We start from the raw sequence: 16,193 nt of genomic DNA, 5'->3' as shown, positions 1-16,193 counted from the left end.
ATTAAGACAAACTGTAAGATAAGATTTCTTACATCAAAATAAGAGAAACAAGTTTATGTAGACCGGTGAGGAAACGTGCATAATTTCAGAGCTAGGGCTGTCCAAAATCATGCAAAAGATAAATTTCATCACGCACTATTTCGAATTCGAGAAACCATAGAATGTCAATTCTATATAAACCTAAAAGAAGTCATACATACGCAATTCAAAGATGCATGTTGCATTAATTTCCAATGGGTGTGTTGGGGACTCTTTGCAGGGGTATAATTCCCAGACATGTTCTCGAAAAGATTTTAAAATATTCTGTCTTTAAGCTGGGTCCAAAGTAGCCAATTGATACGCCTTGATGGCAATGAAAACGGAATACTTCGGCGAGAAGTAGGAAGTGTTAGGGACAATTAGCTCCACAGTTTTTCATGTTGGGAGTAATATTTCTTATAGTGAAAAAAAAACCTGAAATATACCTCAGCAAGTGTTATTTCGAACATGATGAACCGTAAAGCTGGCTGTTCTAACACTTCCAACTTTTTGCCGAAGCATTGCGTGTCTACTGCTGTCAAGACTTACCTTTTGCCTACTTTGAACCCATCTTGAAATCGTAGCACATCTGAAAATTATATTGAGAACATTTCTGGGAATTATACCCTGTAGAAAATCCCTTGCACACCCATTACACCTTCGTAAAATACGCATTTTTCGATTTCATATGTATGTCTTTCTTTACGTGATATGAACCGCCATCCGTGGGACGTAAATCTCAAAAATTTCATTTCATTTCATCGACCGCCATTCCACAGTTTCAAATTCGAAATAGTGCATGTTCAAATTTAACTTTTCGACGATTTTGGACAGCCCTAGCTCTGAAACTATGCACTTTTACCCACAGACCCGTATGATTTTTTTTCTTATTTTGATGCAAGAACTCACCTCTTACAGTTAATCGGTATACTTCATTAACACCCTGTATATATGTAAAATGGCGTATACGGGTTAAATGCCGAGCGAAATCCCGATAAAGCCGAGCGAAATCCCTTCACTGAAACAGAAAGTGATGTGCACATTATCCCAGACAGAAACAAACACCCAATGTGCACCTTTATTACATTGGGAGATGTTTAGAAAATGTGAAAATAATGAAATCGTCACGACGCGGTGACATTGACCTCGTAATCCTGGACAGGTGGGAGCATGATAGTGAAAGGCAGAGGACGTTTGGAACTTCCGTCGAGAAGAAAATATATAGTAATTACACATCCAGAGTGCTTTCTGTGATTTTATCATGATTTGCATTAAAACATGTGTACTTTCCTTAAAGAGAACAATGTTCCTAGTTTGAGGGAAATTTACCTAATGTAGGGAAATTTCCTAGGTAAATTTAACAAAAAGGGAATTTTTAGATAAAATGCGAAAATCCAGGAAAATTCTCCCTCTGACTGATTGACCAATATAAATGCTTAAATTTTTGTTTGTTCTTTAGCAGTAAACTGATACAATAGCAATAATGTGTGTGTATCTCAGGGGCGTCATTTTAGATTTTTCTTGGGTGGGTGAAGATATATATATATATATATATATATATATATATATATATATATATATATATATATATATATATATATATATATATATATATGGCCAGATCCAGGTTTTTCTGAGAGGGTGCACCAAATAACTGCAAGTACATTTGAATTAAATTTGAGGTTTTTAAATTTATCATTTGTGGTGTGAATGAGGAATTACCCTGGAAATGCTAAATGTCTGCTCTCGATGAATCCTTTTCGTTCAACCTTCCAGAAAATTATCTGAAACTATTTGCAAAACTCACTGGTAGCTTCTCACTTTAGGTAGTGTATATTTACACTAGTTTAGTATGTATATTCATATTCAAAATTATTGTCGCATGTCTATAAATATGCTGTTGTAGGAATATAATTTGATAACGATTTCGTCCGGTATCTCTTATAATGTTAGTATGTGTATAATCGGCAAAGACATGTATGTGATAAATTTCATGTTAAAAGAATACTAATTAAGAACAATATAACAAAAAAGAAACTTTTTTTTGTCCATTTAGCAACATTTTGTTTCACTCATTCTAATTTTCGTATTTATAAATCTCTTCCTATGAAATTTACCACAAATATACATTTCCCGATTAAACACATAGTAACAGTATTAAAAGTACCCTGCAAAATCATTATCAAACTATATTGCCACAATAAGACAGTTATAGATATGCGACAATCATTTTGGACGTGATTGTACCTTAGCGCGCGTGCAGAAGTTTCCGGTTAGGTCCCCAATAGGGGATCATTGGACGTGCTGCAATGGTTAGATCGTTTGTGCCTATAGCTTTTATAAGTACTCCGGGCATTACTTAACCTAATGTTTAGATGCAATAAATATTTAAAGAAAACATTTGCACCATTCATATGACTGTAAAGTTCCTCTTTTTTTAAGTGTTCTTGAAAAATGAAAAAAAAATCATCTGCACTCTGATCTTTCTTCACTGTACATTTTCAAATAATTTAAAGCTATATCTGTGTGTTAGGTGTACAGTATATTCATTAAAGTATATTATATCACCCATGCTTCATATTGTGGAACACAAATGGAAAAACACAGAAGTGTATGCCTATATTTACTAAATATTTCAAAAGTAGCCATACCTTATTGATACATTGATCATTTTTCTGCAATATCTTAAAACCAGTCATTTAAAGAATAATCAAATTAACAATTAACATCCATCTCTATTCAGTTCCAACCATGTTTCCCCATATATTGTCTTTCTAACAGGTGTGTGTGAAACTTAGGGGGCAATTGCCCTCTGCTGCTTCCCTAAATGATACCCCTAGTGTGTAGGGATGCAAATAAGCAACAAAATTTTACTAGCCCAAGAAAAAAGCTACTGGCCCACATCCCACAATAGAAATCATTTACTTAAGAGTCTTCATCCCGGCGAAATTGAAATACCGCTAATTTTACAGTAATTATATGATATCTTCAAGTAGATAAAAGATAATTGAAATATGGAACAAGAGCCCTAGACAATATTATTTTGCATGAGGTACCGTTACCACAAGTCACCTAGTAGGTTTCTGTTTTCAGCCGTTTAGAAATGCGAGAATAAATGCCGAAATCCAAAATGGCTGAAATCGAAAGCAGATAAGTGAGTCGTGATAACGGTTTCTCATATAAAATAATATTGCCTAGCGCGCTCTTGTTCCACATTTCGATTATCTTTTCTCTATTTGAAGATATCACATAATTACTGTAAAATTAGCGGTATTTTAATTTCTCCGGGATAAAGACTCTTAAATACTCGTCCTCACCAATGAACCACTCGCCCCGTGCTATTTGCACTCCTGCCCTAATGTATCTGCCTGTTCAAAGTAGTATAATTTGCACCCATTGTTTTGTATTTTTTTGTTAAAAAAAATGAAGGAAAAGTTTTTAAAAAATCGAAGCAAAAAGCAAATGTATAAAACAAATGTGGTTGGAACTTCCTCCTTAATATAGTTAAATTAAATTAAGCCTATCATACAACTTCTGTCATAGGAATCGGACACTCAACAAACTAGGGAAAATTTGATAGCTAAAAGGGAAACTTTTTTGCCAGTCGAGGGAAATTTTCTTAACAAAACCTGCTAACACTGACAGAGAGGAAGAGTCTTTGCCTTTCAGAAGGTGCTTACTTTATCAAGTGTACTCCACCACAGCCAGCCATCAAGCGTGACCAAAAACAAACAAGAGAGATATCAGAAAATAATGTTCACAGTTTTATTGTAATTTTATTGTCTTTTAAGCACTTATCAACGCGATATACCGTTCGTGCTAATAGAGATTAGAAACACAGAGTATAATGCTCTTTAGGACTTCCAATACAGAAATGTTTACAAAAGTTCTCTTCTTCAGAGAGCGCACAACCAATGTGAATGGCCTTTAAGTTCTCTTAATGAATTCTTGAGCAAATATCCAATGAAGTTCTTTCCTTTTTGCTAGCAGCCTGTGTAAGCATACACACACACTCATGTGTACGCTATAAACCATACGTATCCCTTTTACCCACAGAGAAGAGAGCGATACAGGAAGTTAGTTCATATGCATCAGAGGATTTTTTAAAATGTCTTCACTTTCGTTACATTAACGTAATGTCATTGGAACTCTGACAAAGTCGCTTCAATGAATGTTTTTTTTTTCTTTCTTTTCTTTTATCACTCGCAACAACTAATTAAGTGGTTGTTCTAATTTGAAGTTGTATAACTCGGCCAGTGTCTTTTAACTGTCACTTAAAACCCGTTACGAAACCTTGTGAACGTGTTCCCAATTACAGAAAGAAAAAAATAGAAGGAAAAGCATTGTTTTGTGTTGTACTGTGCGGGCTTTGTGGAATGCGTATTATAACATATTATCGTGTTGTTTCGATATGGATAACGTGTGCGTGACCAATCTATTGATAATAATAGGAAGATGGAACTTAAATATGATATTGCGTAAAGGATAGTACGCCTATATTGAGGATAACATTATGCTAAATGTAAGTTGTTCCCATTATTAATGATTAGGATTAGAATTAGTGTGTAAGTGCATGCTTAGAAGTAGGGAACTTTGGATTATAAAAGAGAGTAGAAAAATCATTTTTGTTGTTTTTTTTAAAATCTAAATCGATTTTTTAAAATTTAAATCAAATCTTTCTCCTTGTATAATACAAGTCGCAAACTGAAGAAAACACATTAGGAATTAGTATTAAATGTTAATTATGCCATTTTAGTGAAATCATTGGGGTTGAATTTTGAATTAATCCCTAATCGGTAACCTATTTCAATCCCAAACAATGTTTCTTAAGCATTAAGGAAAAAGTACAGTAACGTTAAACAACATGACACTTTTTCTTTCACAAAAGTTACTAATATTTGGCAGGGGCATATTTTTTTTAAAAAATGAGAGCTAGCTTGTAGCACGAAATACATATAAAATACATAAATTTTGCCTAAAGTTACAAAATGTAAAGAATTTTTGAGTTTTGGAGGAGGAATCAGACCCCTCTAAATATACCCCTATTGTTTGGGAACATATAGACGCCCACACAAAAGAATTTTCGTCTTAAATGTCCATGGTAATTTCTCCGGTAAACGATTTAAAAATCTTATTAGTGCAATAGATATGAACCAAATAATGTGAAAATATTTCATCACTGGCTACAGGCGCGAAATTTTTCAGGATAAAAGTAAACTCTTAGGAGATCTGAAAAACACCGGGACACAACCTGGTAGTGACGTCACATGACCGCAGTGACATCACAAACATGGCTGACCAACTGAAATTTTAAATTGTTATAACTCAGAAACCATTGACCCTACGGACTTGATTTATGCACCGTTGGAACCGGAATCACAAACTCTACAGATCGTTATCTCAGAGTCATATTCGTAAAGTAATATCCTCATGGAGAAATTTGATTTTTTTTTTTTTTTTGCATTTTTTTTTAGCTCATATTTTTACATTTCGTTACCCAACGGGCTCACATTGATGGAAACATCCATTACATTTAATGTAACTTATAAAACATTCTTTCTAATAAGAACAAATAGGTTATTTGACTTTATTACTTCCTGACATTCAATTTTTAGAACATATTTGACATAAAAATAAGGTAAAAGCCTTGAATGTGCAGAAATTTCAAATATTTCAAATGTGCATAATGCAGACACTATTGATTCGACGTACTTGATCCATGCACCGTTGGATCCAGAATCACAAGCACTATAAATTATTGTTCCAGAGTCATATTCTTAAAATAATATCTTCATGAAGAAATTTGAATATTTTGATTTTTTTTTTATCTATTTTAGATCACATGTTTGCACTTTAACACACCGGACACACAAATCAGAATATCTCAGGAATTTTTAATTATAAACACACATACACACACGCACACACACACACACACAAAAAAACTTCCAGAAGAACAAGAAAATAAAAGGGAACAGATGTTTAACACCACAATATTTTCAGTACAACATTTGCATATCTTGATTTCAGCATGCTTATGCTAAACAGTGATTACTTTAACGCTTAATATAAACGTTGAACAGTATGTGGATCTTAAATTACAGTTGATTCCAGCCCGCGCCAAGTGAAGTTTGTGGTGGACAAACACCATGTGCGTGGGTTTTCTCGGGGTTTTCCCGTTTCCTCCCACTTTCTTCATTCCACCATTTCATTCATTTCTCATAATCACCGTCTCCTTTAGCCTAACCGGCATAACCGTGGGACGTAAAACTCAAAGATTTCATTTCATTTTTTTCATTTTTAAATTACAGTTTTGTTACATTACGCTAACAGCTTTCTATTTATTTACATGTAAATAGTTTTTTTTTGTTTTGTTTTTAAGTGGAAGTGATATCAATTTGTTTTTAGTAAGTACACTAGTCAGGGACAAAAATCTGCAGATCGCTTTTGTTCCCGTGTAATACCTATTACCATATTTTATACAATGGGGAAAAAAGAACATCAGTTATTCCTAGAGCACTGAGCATCGCATGCACATAAGGCTGTGCAAGGAAGAGAATGCTTTACACACTTGCAATTTGATAAACTTACAACCGCACGATATGAGTTCTTGACCGGAGCGTGCTGCCTCAGGAATAGCAGACCATAGGGGTTGATATCCAGTAATCGCCTTCTGCCAGCCATAATGAACAGGATCTTTTAATTTAGGGTTGCAGACATTCCACTGTCTCCATTTAATTGCCTATAAAGCTGCTTTTTTATGTGTTGAATCAGAGAAGCTTCGGTTGGTGGAATATGCTCTATTGACATTGTTGTCTTCTGAACAAGACTCGTCGCAAATCGTTAACTTTGTCACAGGTATTAATTTTATCATACATTAGAATTGTTAATCTCTCTAATGAGCTGAAAATCATGATCTTCGTTGGAACTGTCATCTTCTGATAGCCTGTGGAATGTATCAGTTACTTCCGGAAATTGCTCCCATGTTTCCCATGTTGCCATTTTACCAATATCTGCAAATGCAGAAACAGTATCACACCCTGTAAAAGCATGGAATAATGGTAAACCTTTATATGGATATTTGATGACATGCAGTGGACTATAGCATGGACTGGAATGTAGTTCTTTTTTCTTTTCAACTCCAAATTTGGTATGGAGTCATATGCAAACACTTCTAGCATTACCACGTCAGAATCTACCGTCACTATGATAATATGAGTATGGCCAACAGCAGCAGCATCTTTCTCGTGAACTAAAAGTCTGTTATGTGCTTCTTCATGGGTGGTTGCTGATATTCTGCTTGTATGCTGAACATTTGATTTTTTTTTACCACATTATTGTGAAGTTGTATCTGCACTACACAGTCAGCCAGTAAATGAAATAACTGTTCTTTGTTTTCATCTACTGATAAGCTGTCGAATTGTTGTGGAACGGAAGTCGTTGGGCACACTAAAATTTTTTGACCAACCCACGTATCTCACGAGCACACGCTTTTAGGCTGCTTGTGAAATACCCATTAAACGTAAGATCTAATCTTGACACATGTCTTAATCGTTGCTGAACATACGAGACAAACACGCCAGAAGCATAATCAGCAAATGTTTTTGATGACCGTGGTGACAGCATGTGTACTACCGCTGCTGCATCAAGCTCATCAGTGGGAAGGTTTTGCAGTTCATCAGTGGGAAGGTAATGTGTGAAGGTGTTGACTGGAGACGCTTTCTTCATGTATTCGATTATATCTGATTTGATGGATGGGTTTCTTAACTCAGATATGGATTGTGGATAGGCATGATTCTCATGTGCGAAGAAGCCGTCAATGTCACAATCACACTGCTGATAGGCAACATAGAGCTAGCAAAGTATGTTCGAGTCATGGCACAGGAAAGATATTTTTTTCCTTTTGCTTGGAAAAAATAGATCTCCGTTTCGACTTGAAGAGCTGCAGATTGTTTCGCTTTATGACATTATGTGTGGATTTGTTGAGTTCAGTAAATCTTTCCCTTACATATGTATCATACTGCTGTTTACCTACTGCTGCTGCCTGACGAACAGACACTTCTACTTCAGTTGACATAATTACTTTGGAAATAGCTATCATAAGAATATCTTCTTCAAACGGGTTTCCTTGTTCACCTGTACATCTGACAAGTGTTTTCGGAACCGTAAATCTAACACACGTATGTGTTCTCTGTGCTCTGTATCCACATACGTCTTATCAATTAAACCAACCTCTTGTTCATAGTCATAACACTTGCGATTGCTGGGTAAGCCACCATCCATTTCAGAAGGGAAGAAATTTTATCCAACATATCTACCGCACCACCATCGGTTTTCATGATTTTATTATTTTGCTCATGTAGATGATCATCTGCGATATGTTAAAAAAAAACAAACTCTTTTCTACTTCAGAAATGACCCTCTGAAACTTGGAGTACACTTGGGGATGTCTACTTGGCAATTCAAGAAGATTCTGTATGAATACTAGAATCCACCTGGCATAGTGAATATGGTCACAGGCAAAGAACCACGGACGAGCCTGAAGAAAAGTGTCAAGTAATAGACTGAAATTTTCCAGCCATACATTCTTCACAAACTGAAGCAACAAGATTTCAAGTTTTAGTGCTGTATTGCAAAACATGAACTGTGACGATCCGCCTATTCTCTTATTACGCCATTCATCAAATGCAATATCTTGATCACTAGAGGCTTCATAGTAACGACTATACGCTTCTCGCTGAAGAATATATAGAGCAACTGCTGACATTTGATGACCATATGTAGTTCTTTTAACATGAGAGGCTTTCAGGAGAAATTCGGCCTCCCTGATGTAATGACATTAGCCTTGACTAATATCTGATTCTATTCTGATCCTTCTAACCAAGTTCCAATCGTACTCATGATAGCCATGTCAATATGAAAACTTTCCATCATTACCAAAATTTTGTCTTCTCCATACTTATCTGCATATTTCCATTGTACTTGTTTTACCAGGGCATACACTGGTTAATCACCTGTAATAACTGGTGTCTGGTGAGGGTTAAGATGTGAAACTACTGATGCAACAATATCCATAGCATGTCGAATCATCGCTGGAGAATGGACGGCTTCCTCTAGTAAAGGTAATAATGTGAGTTGGGATTTTGGCATACTATGGTTCACATCCTTTGGAGTGGTAGGCTGCCCATGATTTTGTCTCCTCAGAGGATTCGCATTCACTTTGTAATTCCTGTGTACACAGAATCAAGCTAGTCTGTTGCTGCATTTATAGGACTCGATGAACTGGGTAAGAGGGTTAACTGTTGACATATGTGGATCATATATGATAGTAGGAACTGCAGAAGCTGTGGTGTATGAGTCTGGAAGTCTTTTCTTTATTTTCCTGCCCATCTTTTCTGTACTAATACTGGGAAATTTGTAGTACAAGGATTGTAGGTTAGAATGTAGCACGGAAGGATGTTGAATAATTGAAATGCTGGTACCGTGGAAAATATCTGTTGCTGTTGGAGATGAAAGGTTGTGGTCAACATTGTTTATAGCAACAGTGGTAAATACGAGAGGGCACACAACTTCATAGTTTTCAAATAATTCACACAAACTATTAGTTACTGTTCCAGAATCCTGCTGCACTCTGTCGTAGGAGACACAAATTCCATATTCAGAAAGCAAATCTATAATGTCACGTTTTCTAGCTCTGGCATGGAGCATAAGACCTACGTACAAAGGGAGTGGTGTTTCTCGTTCGTTAGGGTGATGCTGTGATTTTGTAAGATGGCGCAGTTTACGGTTAATGCAGTTAAACTGAATCCAGTGTTTCTTTCAGAAAAAATATTCCGGGGAGCACACTTAGTATACTGGGGGCACTGCTGATACTATTCTATTTATTATTATATTATAAACGTATTATAATGGCCTGCTCCGGGGGGCACTCTCAGAGCTCCGGTGGGACAGTGCCTCCCAAAAAACAGGTCTGGAAGAAACACTGACCGAATCAATTGTGTTATTCACAAGGCAGCTGACTTTTGGCTAGTAAGGGTTTGGTTTTCACAACCAGTGGAAGATCCATCCAGTAACATCTGGACAAAGAACAGCACTACGGTTGGCACTGATGTGGCAGGAGGCAACTAAGGGAGCCGTCAAATTTGGGGAAGTTGTTGAAGATATGACCAGGAAGGATATTTACAGCTCGAGCCAAACACATACCAGCACTCATAGTAAAAGAAGAAGCATCACGAATGGCATCTCCAATTTCACCTTCAATTTTTTGAAGTGTTGTAATTGAAGATTTCTGAGATATTCTGATTTGTGAGTCCGTTGTGTGTTAAAATGAAAAAAAAAGTAAAATAAAATCGAAGCAAAAATAAAAATGTTCAAATTTCTCCATGAAGATATTATTTTACGAATATGACTCTGATATAATGATTTGTAGAGCTTGCAATTCCGGTTCCAACGGTGCATAAATCAAGTCCGTAGGATCAATGGCTTCTGAGTTATAATAATTTCAAGTTTCAGTTAGTCGGACATGTTTGTGACGTCATTAGGACCATTCGACGTCACTACCAGCTTGTGTCCCGGTATTTTTCAGACTTCCTATAAGTGTACTTTTATCTGGAAAAAATTCCCGCTTGTAGCCAGTCATGAAATATTTTGCCACTATTCTACTGCACTGTATGTTACGAAGAGAAGAAAGCAGGATTTTCCCGTTACCCGTTCAAAATAGGATTTTCCGTAATCATCCTCTGCATGAAATACTCTTTTTCATACTGTGCTGTACATACATTTGAGTCTCATTGTATTACGATTATCTTAAGTAATCGAAATAACAGAACACAAACGGGATTTTACTTATTTTCACTTAAAGTCCTTCGCAGACTACGCGATTTCGTGTGTCGAAGACGCGCGACAATTTTTTTTTTTCTGTCGCAGGCTTGTCGCGGGGTAATAAATTCCCATTTGTTACAATGGATGTGGCGCGGGACCTTTACGCACTACGCGACAAGCTTGACACTGCCACAGGCTTATCGCGGGAACCTGCTACCTGCGACAAGTTAAGACCGTCGCATACTACGCGACTTCGTGTGTCGAAGTCGCACGACAGCGCGACAATTTATCTTTTCATCAACCAGATATTCATTCTCAAAGTTGAGCTAAATAGAAGTTTTGGCTACAGACGCTTTCATTACAGAAATGCAGGCACAATCTAGTATACGGAACTCCAACAGTGATTATAACAACAGAATTGAAAAGACGAAAGTATGGGAAAAAGTGTGTTGTGCATTCCGTAGTGGATTCATGGATATGCCATCGAAAGAGAAGAATCGTATCAGTAGTACACTGGATGTTGCTATTTTGTTCTTTCTTACATTTTCCAAAATTCGGTTCCAAGCCAATGAACTGTTTGGTGGAAATTGCAACATAAAACTACATTGTTTGACGTTTCACATTACTATTTCAAATAAATTAAACTCTAAAAAGTAGCACAAATGACCAGATATTCCCAAATATACTTTACACATTCACAAACTGCGATCCCCCAGGCCAATGTGTACTTTTATAACATTTCGTTATTTTTTATATGTTCTGTGTATTTAATATGTATACTGTACAAAAATATAGAATATACTGTTTTATAAGCACTTAGGCATAACGCTGATGCCTTGTGGCACTCCATAATGATATTTATAAGGAAAGGCCGCGTGGAAGAAGGTAATATCTCATGTAATCAGTGGCGGATTTAGCAATATACTGACTAGGCCCCGGATTTAGTCCGCGTGTCGAGGGAGACCACCAACTCCAGGCTACATACGTACTTCTTATTGGTGTGTGCACTTTATCATTAAAGAACATAACAGGTTGTTTAGTATTACGGCAATTGCATACAAACTATATAAAATGCATTGTCCCCTTGTTCTGGCTAAAAAAGTGTCACATTCCCGCTACACGTGGGTCGAATATCAACGACGCGACTACATAGCCTGTCTCGCGTCTTCGACACATGAAGTCGCGTAGTCTGCGAAGGGCATAAATTAATTTATTTCGGAATTTGATTTAAATCAACGATTTTTATTTTTAAAAAATCAAGTGATTTATATCAATCCACCCTGTTAAAAATATTATTTGTGTTTGCTGTCATGCCTTTAGAAATAACTGTATAATGAAAGTGAATATTATTATTTAACTTCCTCCTGCAGTGCGCTGTAAGGAAAATCAAAGATAGCAACCAGGACCTAGAGTTGAATGGTATTCACTAGGTTATGGCGTATGCTGTGATGTAAATTTAATAAAAGGCGATAGAAGAACAATAGAAAGAAATACAGAGTTTTATTAAACATCTGCAGGGACATGAATTTAGAAGTAAATGCAGAGAAAATGAAATACATGGAAGTTCACCGTGAGCATAATACCGCAAATTATTTATACATTAAATTATCAAATAATACTTTCGATAAAGTGGATACTTTCAAATATCTACGGTCAACATTAACAGACCAAAATCATATACAAGAAGAAATTAAATCTCGTCTGAAAGTATTGAATTTGTGTTATTATTCAGTCCAAAATGTTTTTCTCTTCGCGAATTGTATCGAACGTTTATGCCTGTTGTGCTGTAGGGTTGCGAAACATGATCACTTACTTGGAAGAAGGAACACAGATTGAAAGTATTCGAAAATAAAATTCTGATGCGAATATTCGGATCCAAGAGAGATGAGAATGAGAAATAGCGGAAATTTCATAACAAGGAACTGCATAATTTATATCGCTTACCAAGCATTGTTAGGGTCATCAAGCCTAGGAGGCTTAGGTGGGCAGGTCATGTAGCCAGCATGGAAGAAAGCAGGCAATTCAATCGTAGAAAGATCAGCAGGAAAACCTAGGAAGAGATGGGAGGACAATATTAAGATGGATCTCGCAGAAAGAGGAATACAAAGCATAAACTTGATCTTGTTGTCAAAGATCAGAAGTCAATGGAGGGTTTTTGTGCATGCGACATTGAACGTCCGAATTCACAGACCGTGGCTACTTAGTCAAACAATTTTAATGTGAAAAGGAAGTAATTAGACAGCAATAAATGTAGATGCACAACTAGATGCAAAGGATATTGTATAATATTTACTACTCAAGAAATTAGTTTTGAAACGATTATGTAACAAGGAACTGCTTAAAAACAGAAAACTAACATTTTACGTTTTTTTCCGGAAATGTCCCATTTTTTTCCTAGCTTTCATAAAAGCAGGGATTTTCAAAATTTCCGATTTTTTTTTACAATACTAACCGTGGCTCGGAGATGACGAAACGTCATATATCAAAGTATTATAAAAATAAATGTTTTTCAAATTTACAGTTCTGTCTTTCCCTTATAACACATTTCACTTTCTCTAACCGAAAACCAACAGTAGTCGTTCATCATGTGTGGATCACATATATTTGTATGAGTAGGGGGTTATTGGTCAAAATCTGGTCAGTAAATTAATATTTGTATGAGGGCTGGTCAAAATCTGGTCACTAAGTGGTGGTTGTACGTAATGTACCCTTACTGTTTATTCTAGCATTTCTTTGTTTCGTTATATTTTGGATTATGTAATGGAAATAACACATGAGAAGTTTTATTAATATTAGAACATTAGTTTTTATATGCAACTCTATCCATCACGATTCTGGAACTCACTGAAGAAATAATAAACACTTCTGACCAGAGTATATACACTTGTTTATTAAAAACTAAATTACAGTGTAACGGTTTCGACAACTTAACGTTGTCTTCATCAGACACTAAGTGAAAGAGATATCTTAGAGCGTAGATATTTATACTAAAAATGAAGATACTCAAATTCCTTGTGTGCATGGGAAGCCGCCAGAGTCGTACTTCCCTGTCATCTGTCGGCCACCTGCCCTGACTTAATTACCCTCCCACCTGTGCTTATTATTTCATTAGTTTTTAATTTATCACTGGTCAATATCTGATCAGTACGAACATTGTAAAGTTCTTGTGCGTGCATTTCTTTCACAGCCCAGTCTACCATGGTGTTGTATGACTCAGTTCCCCTAGAAACAAAGTAAACAATCATATATATATATATATATATATATATATATATATATATATATATATATATATATATATATATATATATATATATATATATATATATATATATATATCCTTCTAATCCTAGTAGTTTAACAATGTCCTTTAAATATCCTCAAATTTCCGAGCACTACTTTTAACAATTCATATCTAATACTAGATATATATACTACCATATGTTTCCTTCATGGTACGGAATATACCACTAGTATTGATGGTTTAGTATTCCCGTTATATCCCGTTATATAATAATAGTGCTTTGAGGTTTAGCTTAGAAGAGTCGATAGAAATCTCGATTCATCTGGGATCTGTAGGAAACATAGTGTCTAGATCAAACCGCATTCATATTTATGGATGTTCATGAGGATTCTTTTTCATTATTAATAACATGAAAATTGTTTATATTATGTTTCTGAGAAAATGAAATTCTAGTATTGGATTAGGATTAGGAATTAGATTTCTGGGCTTTTGCCATCTGACTATGTTTGCCCGTCAAGTATGAGACATAACGTCCCTCGGCGATCACACTATCCGAGGAAAGGGAAGGAGAGAAGCGGCCTGGGACCTGTATGTTAGGCACTATCTCGGCATTTGCCTGATGTGAACGAGGAAAATCCAGGAAAATTGCTCAGGCTGGCTGGCCTGAAAAAGTTGGTGTCCTCACCGGGAATCGAACCCAGAACCATTCGCAGCAAGGGCGCGAGCGTTAGCGACTACGCTACGCGGGGCCACTTCTAGTATTGGAATTCACTAAATTACATTCCTGTAGTCTATACTCATCCATCTCAGCTTGATGCTTAATCAGATTCTCACTTAGTTATCCAGTCTAGATAAATTGATCACATAATATTAATTACAGCAATTTTAAAAAAGTTTTAAGTCCAAAGGAACGGAAGAAATTTTAGTACTTGATTAGGATTAGGAATTAGATTTCTGGGCTTTCGCCATCTGATATGTTAGCTCGTCATGTATGAGAGATAACGTCCCTCGGCGATCACACTATCCGATTATCTCAAATTTGATTTCATTTGGTTTCAGCGTCCCTTTAAGCAGCGAGGCCATACGAGACTTGGACCTACAGCTTTACGTTGGATCCTTATCACATGAACTACACCGGGAATTGAGCCAGGGTCTTCCATGACAAAGGCACGTATGCTAACCGCTTAGCCACTAGGGAGCTCCACCCAAATTTCGGAATATTTAAAAATGGACATTTTAAAATACCTAAAAATCAAGTGAATTGTAAAACTGCTGTAGCTACATGAAAAAAAAAGATTTTATCTTTACTGCAAACAAAGAAACTATATTTGCTGGCACATAAATTAAGCGACACATAATCTGAAAAGCACACTTAGGTACAATAACAGATACACTGAATTATCACACAAAACCATATACACATGTAGAAACCTTAATTATTTGTTTCCATTTAAAGAAGTTCGTGATCCTCGTTTCTTTTGTTTTAATTCTTTTAACAGGTCAATAAACGTTTCAATTTCATTTATTGTGTGAAATACGTCATTAGTAACATTTGGTTGACATTAAATAAGTTTCCTTAAAATTTAAATCATTTTGGAATACCTAATTCTTTATTTTATATTTAACGTCTACCTCATCTCCATCTTCTTTATCATCATCAGATGAATAAACATGGCTTTTTTGTCACTCTTCCCGCCCCTTTATAACTAAAAGTAAGCCTTTTTCTGGTTGCAATTTGTGCAACACTATAAAGTTCTTCTCCTCTATTACTTCGAAGCAGGTTCAAAAATTCAATTAAGTCATGATTTTTAACATTGTTTTCAATGCAGTTTCCAAGGGAAATAACTTTTGTTTGAATTATTCAGTATTTTGAATTATTCAAGTTCGAATTAACGAGAGTTCACTAGATTTTCCTGTTCTGAGCTATAATTTGGATCAACGGAGGTGGATATTTCGAATAATTCATGTATTTATTCTGCTGCAGATAATTATTCTTGCTTTGCAAGTGGACTAGACTTCAGGCCGAGTAGAATAGATCCATTAATTACTCGGAATATCCACCTCCGTTAATTCAAATTATAGCTCAGAACACGAAAATGTAGTGAGCCCT

The 16,193-nt window shown here is 35.8% G+C and overlaps 1 protein-coding gene across 1 annotated transcript in view; it reads left to right on the top strand.

Moving 5' to 3' along the window:
* Positions 1-4,360: 4,360 nt before the first annotated feature.
* The window catches only part of CDase (neutral ceramidase), a 324,432-nt gene continuing 312,599 nt past the window's right edge, over positions 4,361-16,193 (top strand). Inside the window, exon 1 of the mRNA XM_081729519.1 lies at positions 4,361-4,540. Within this exon, the coding sequence (XP_081585645.1) occupies positions 4,532-4,540 (9 nt within the window). The 5' untranslated portion in view covers positions 4,361-4,531. The remainder of the gene's footprint in view (positions 4,541-16,193) is intronic.

The sequence above is a fragment of the Thermobia domestica genome, chromosome 10 (assembly GCF_964235325.1).
Source record: "Thermobia domestica chromosome 10, izTheDome1.hap1.1, whole genome shotgun sequence".
NCBI lineage: Eukaryota > Metazoa > Arthropoda > Insecta > Zygentoma > Lepismatidae > Thermobia > Thermobia domestica.
Note: the sequence above shows the minus strand (reverse complement) of the source record. Positions and strands in the feature narration are given on the sequence as shown.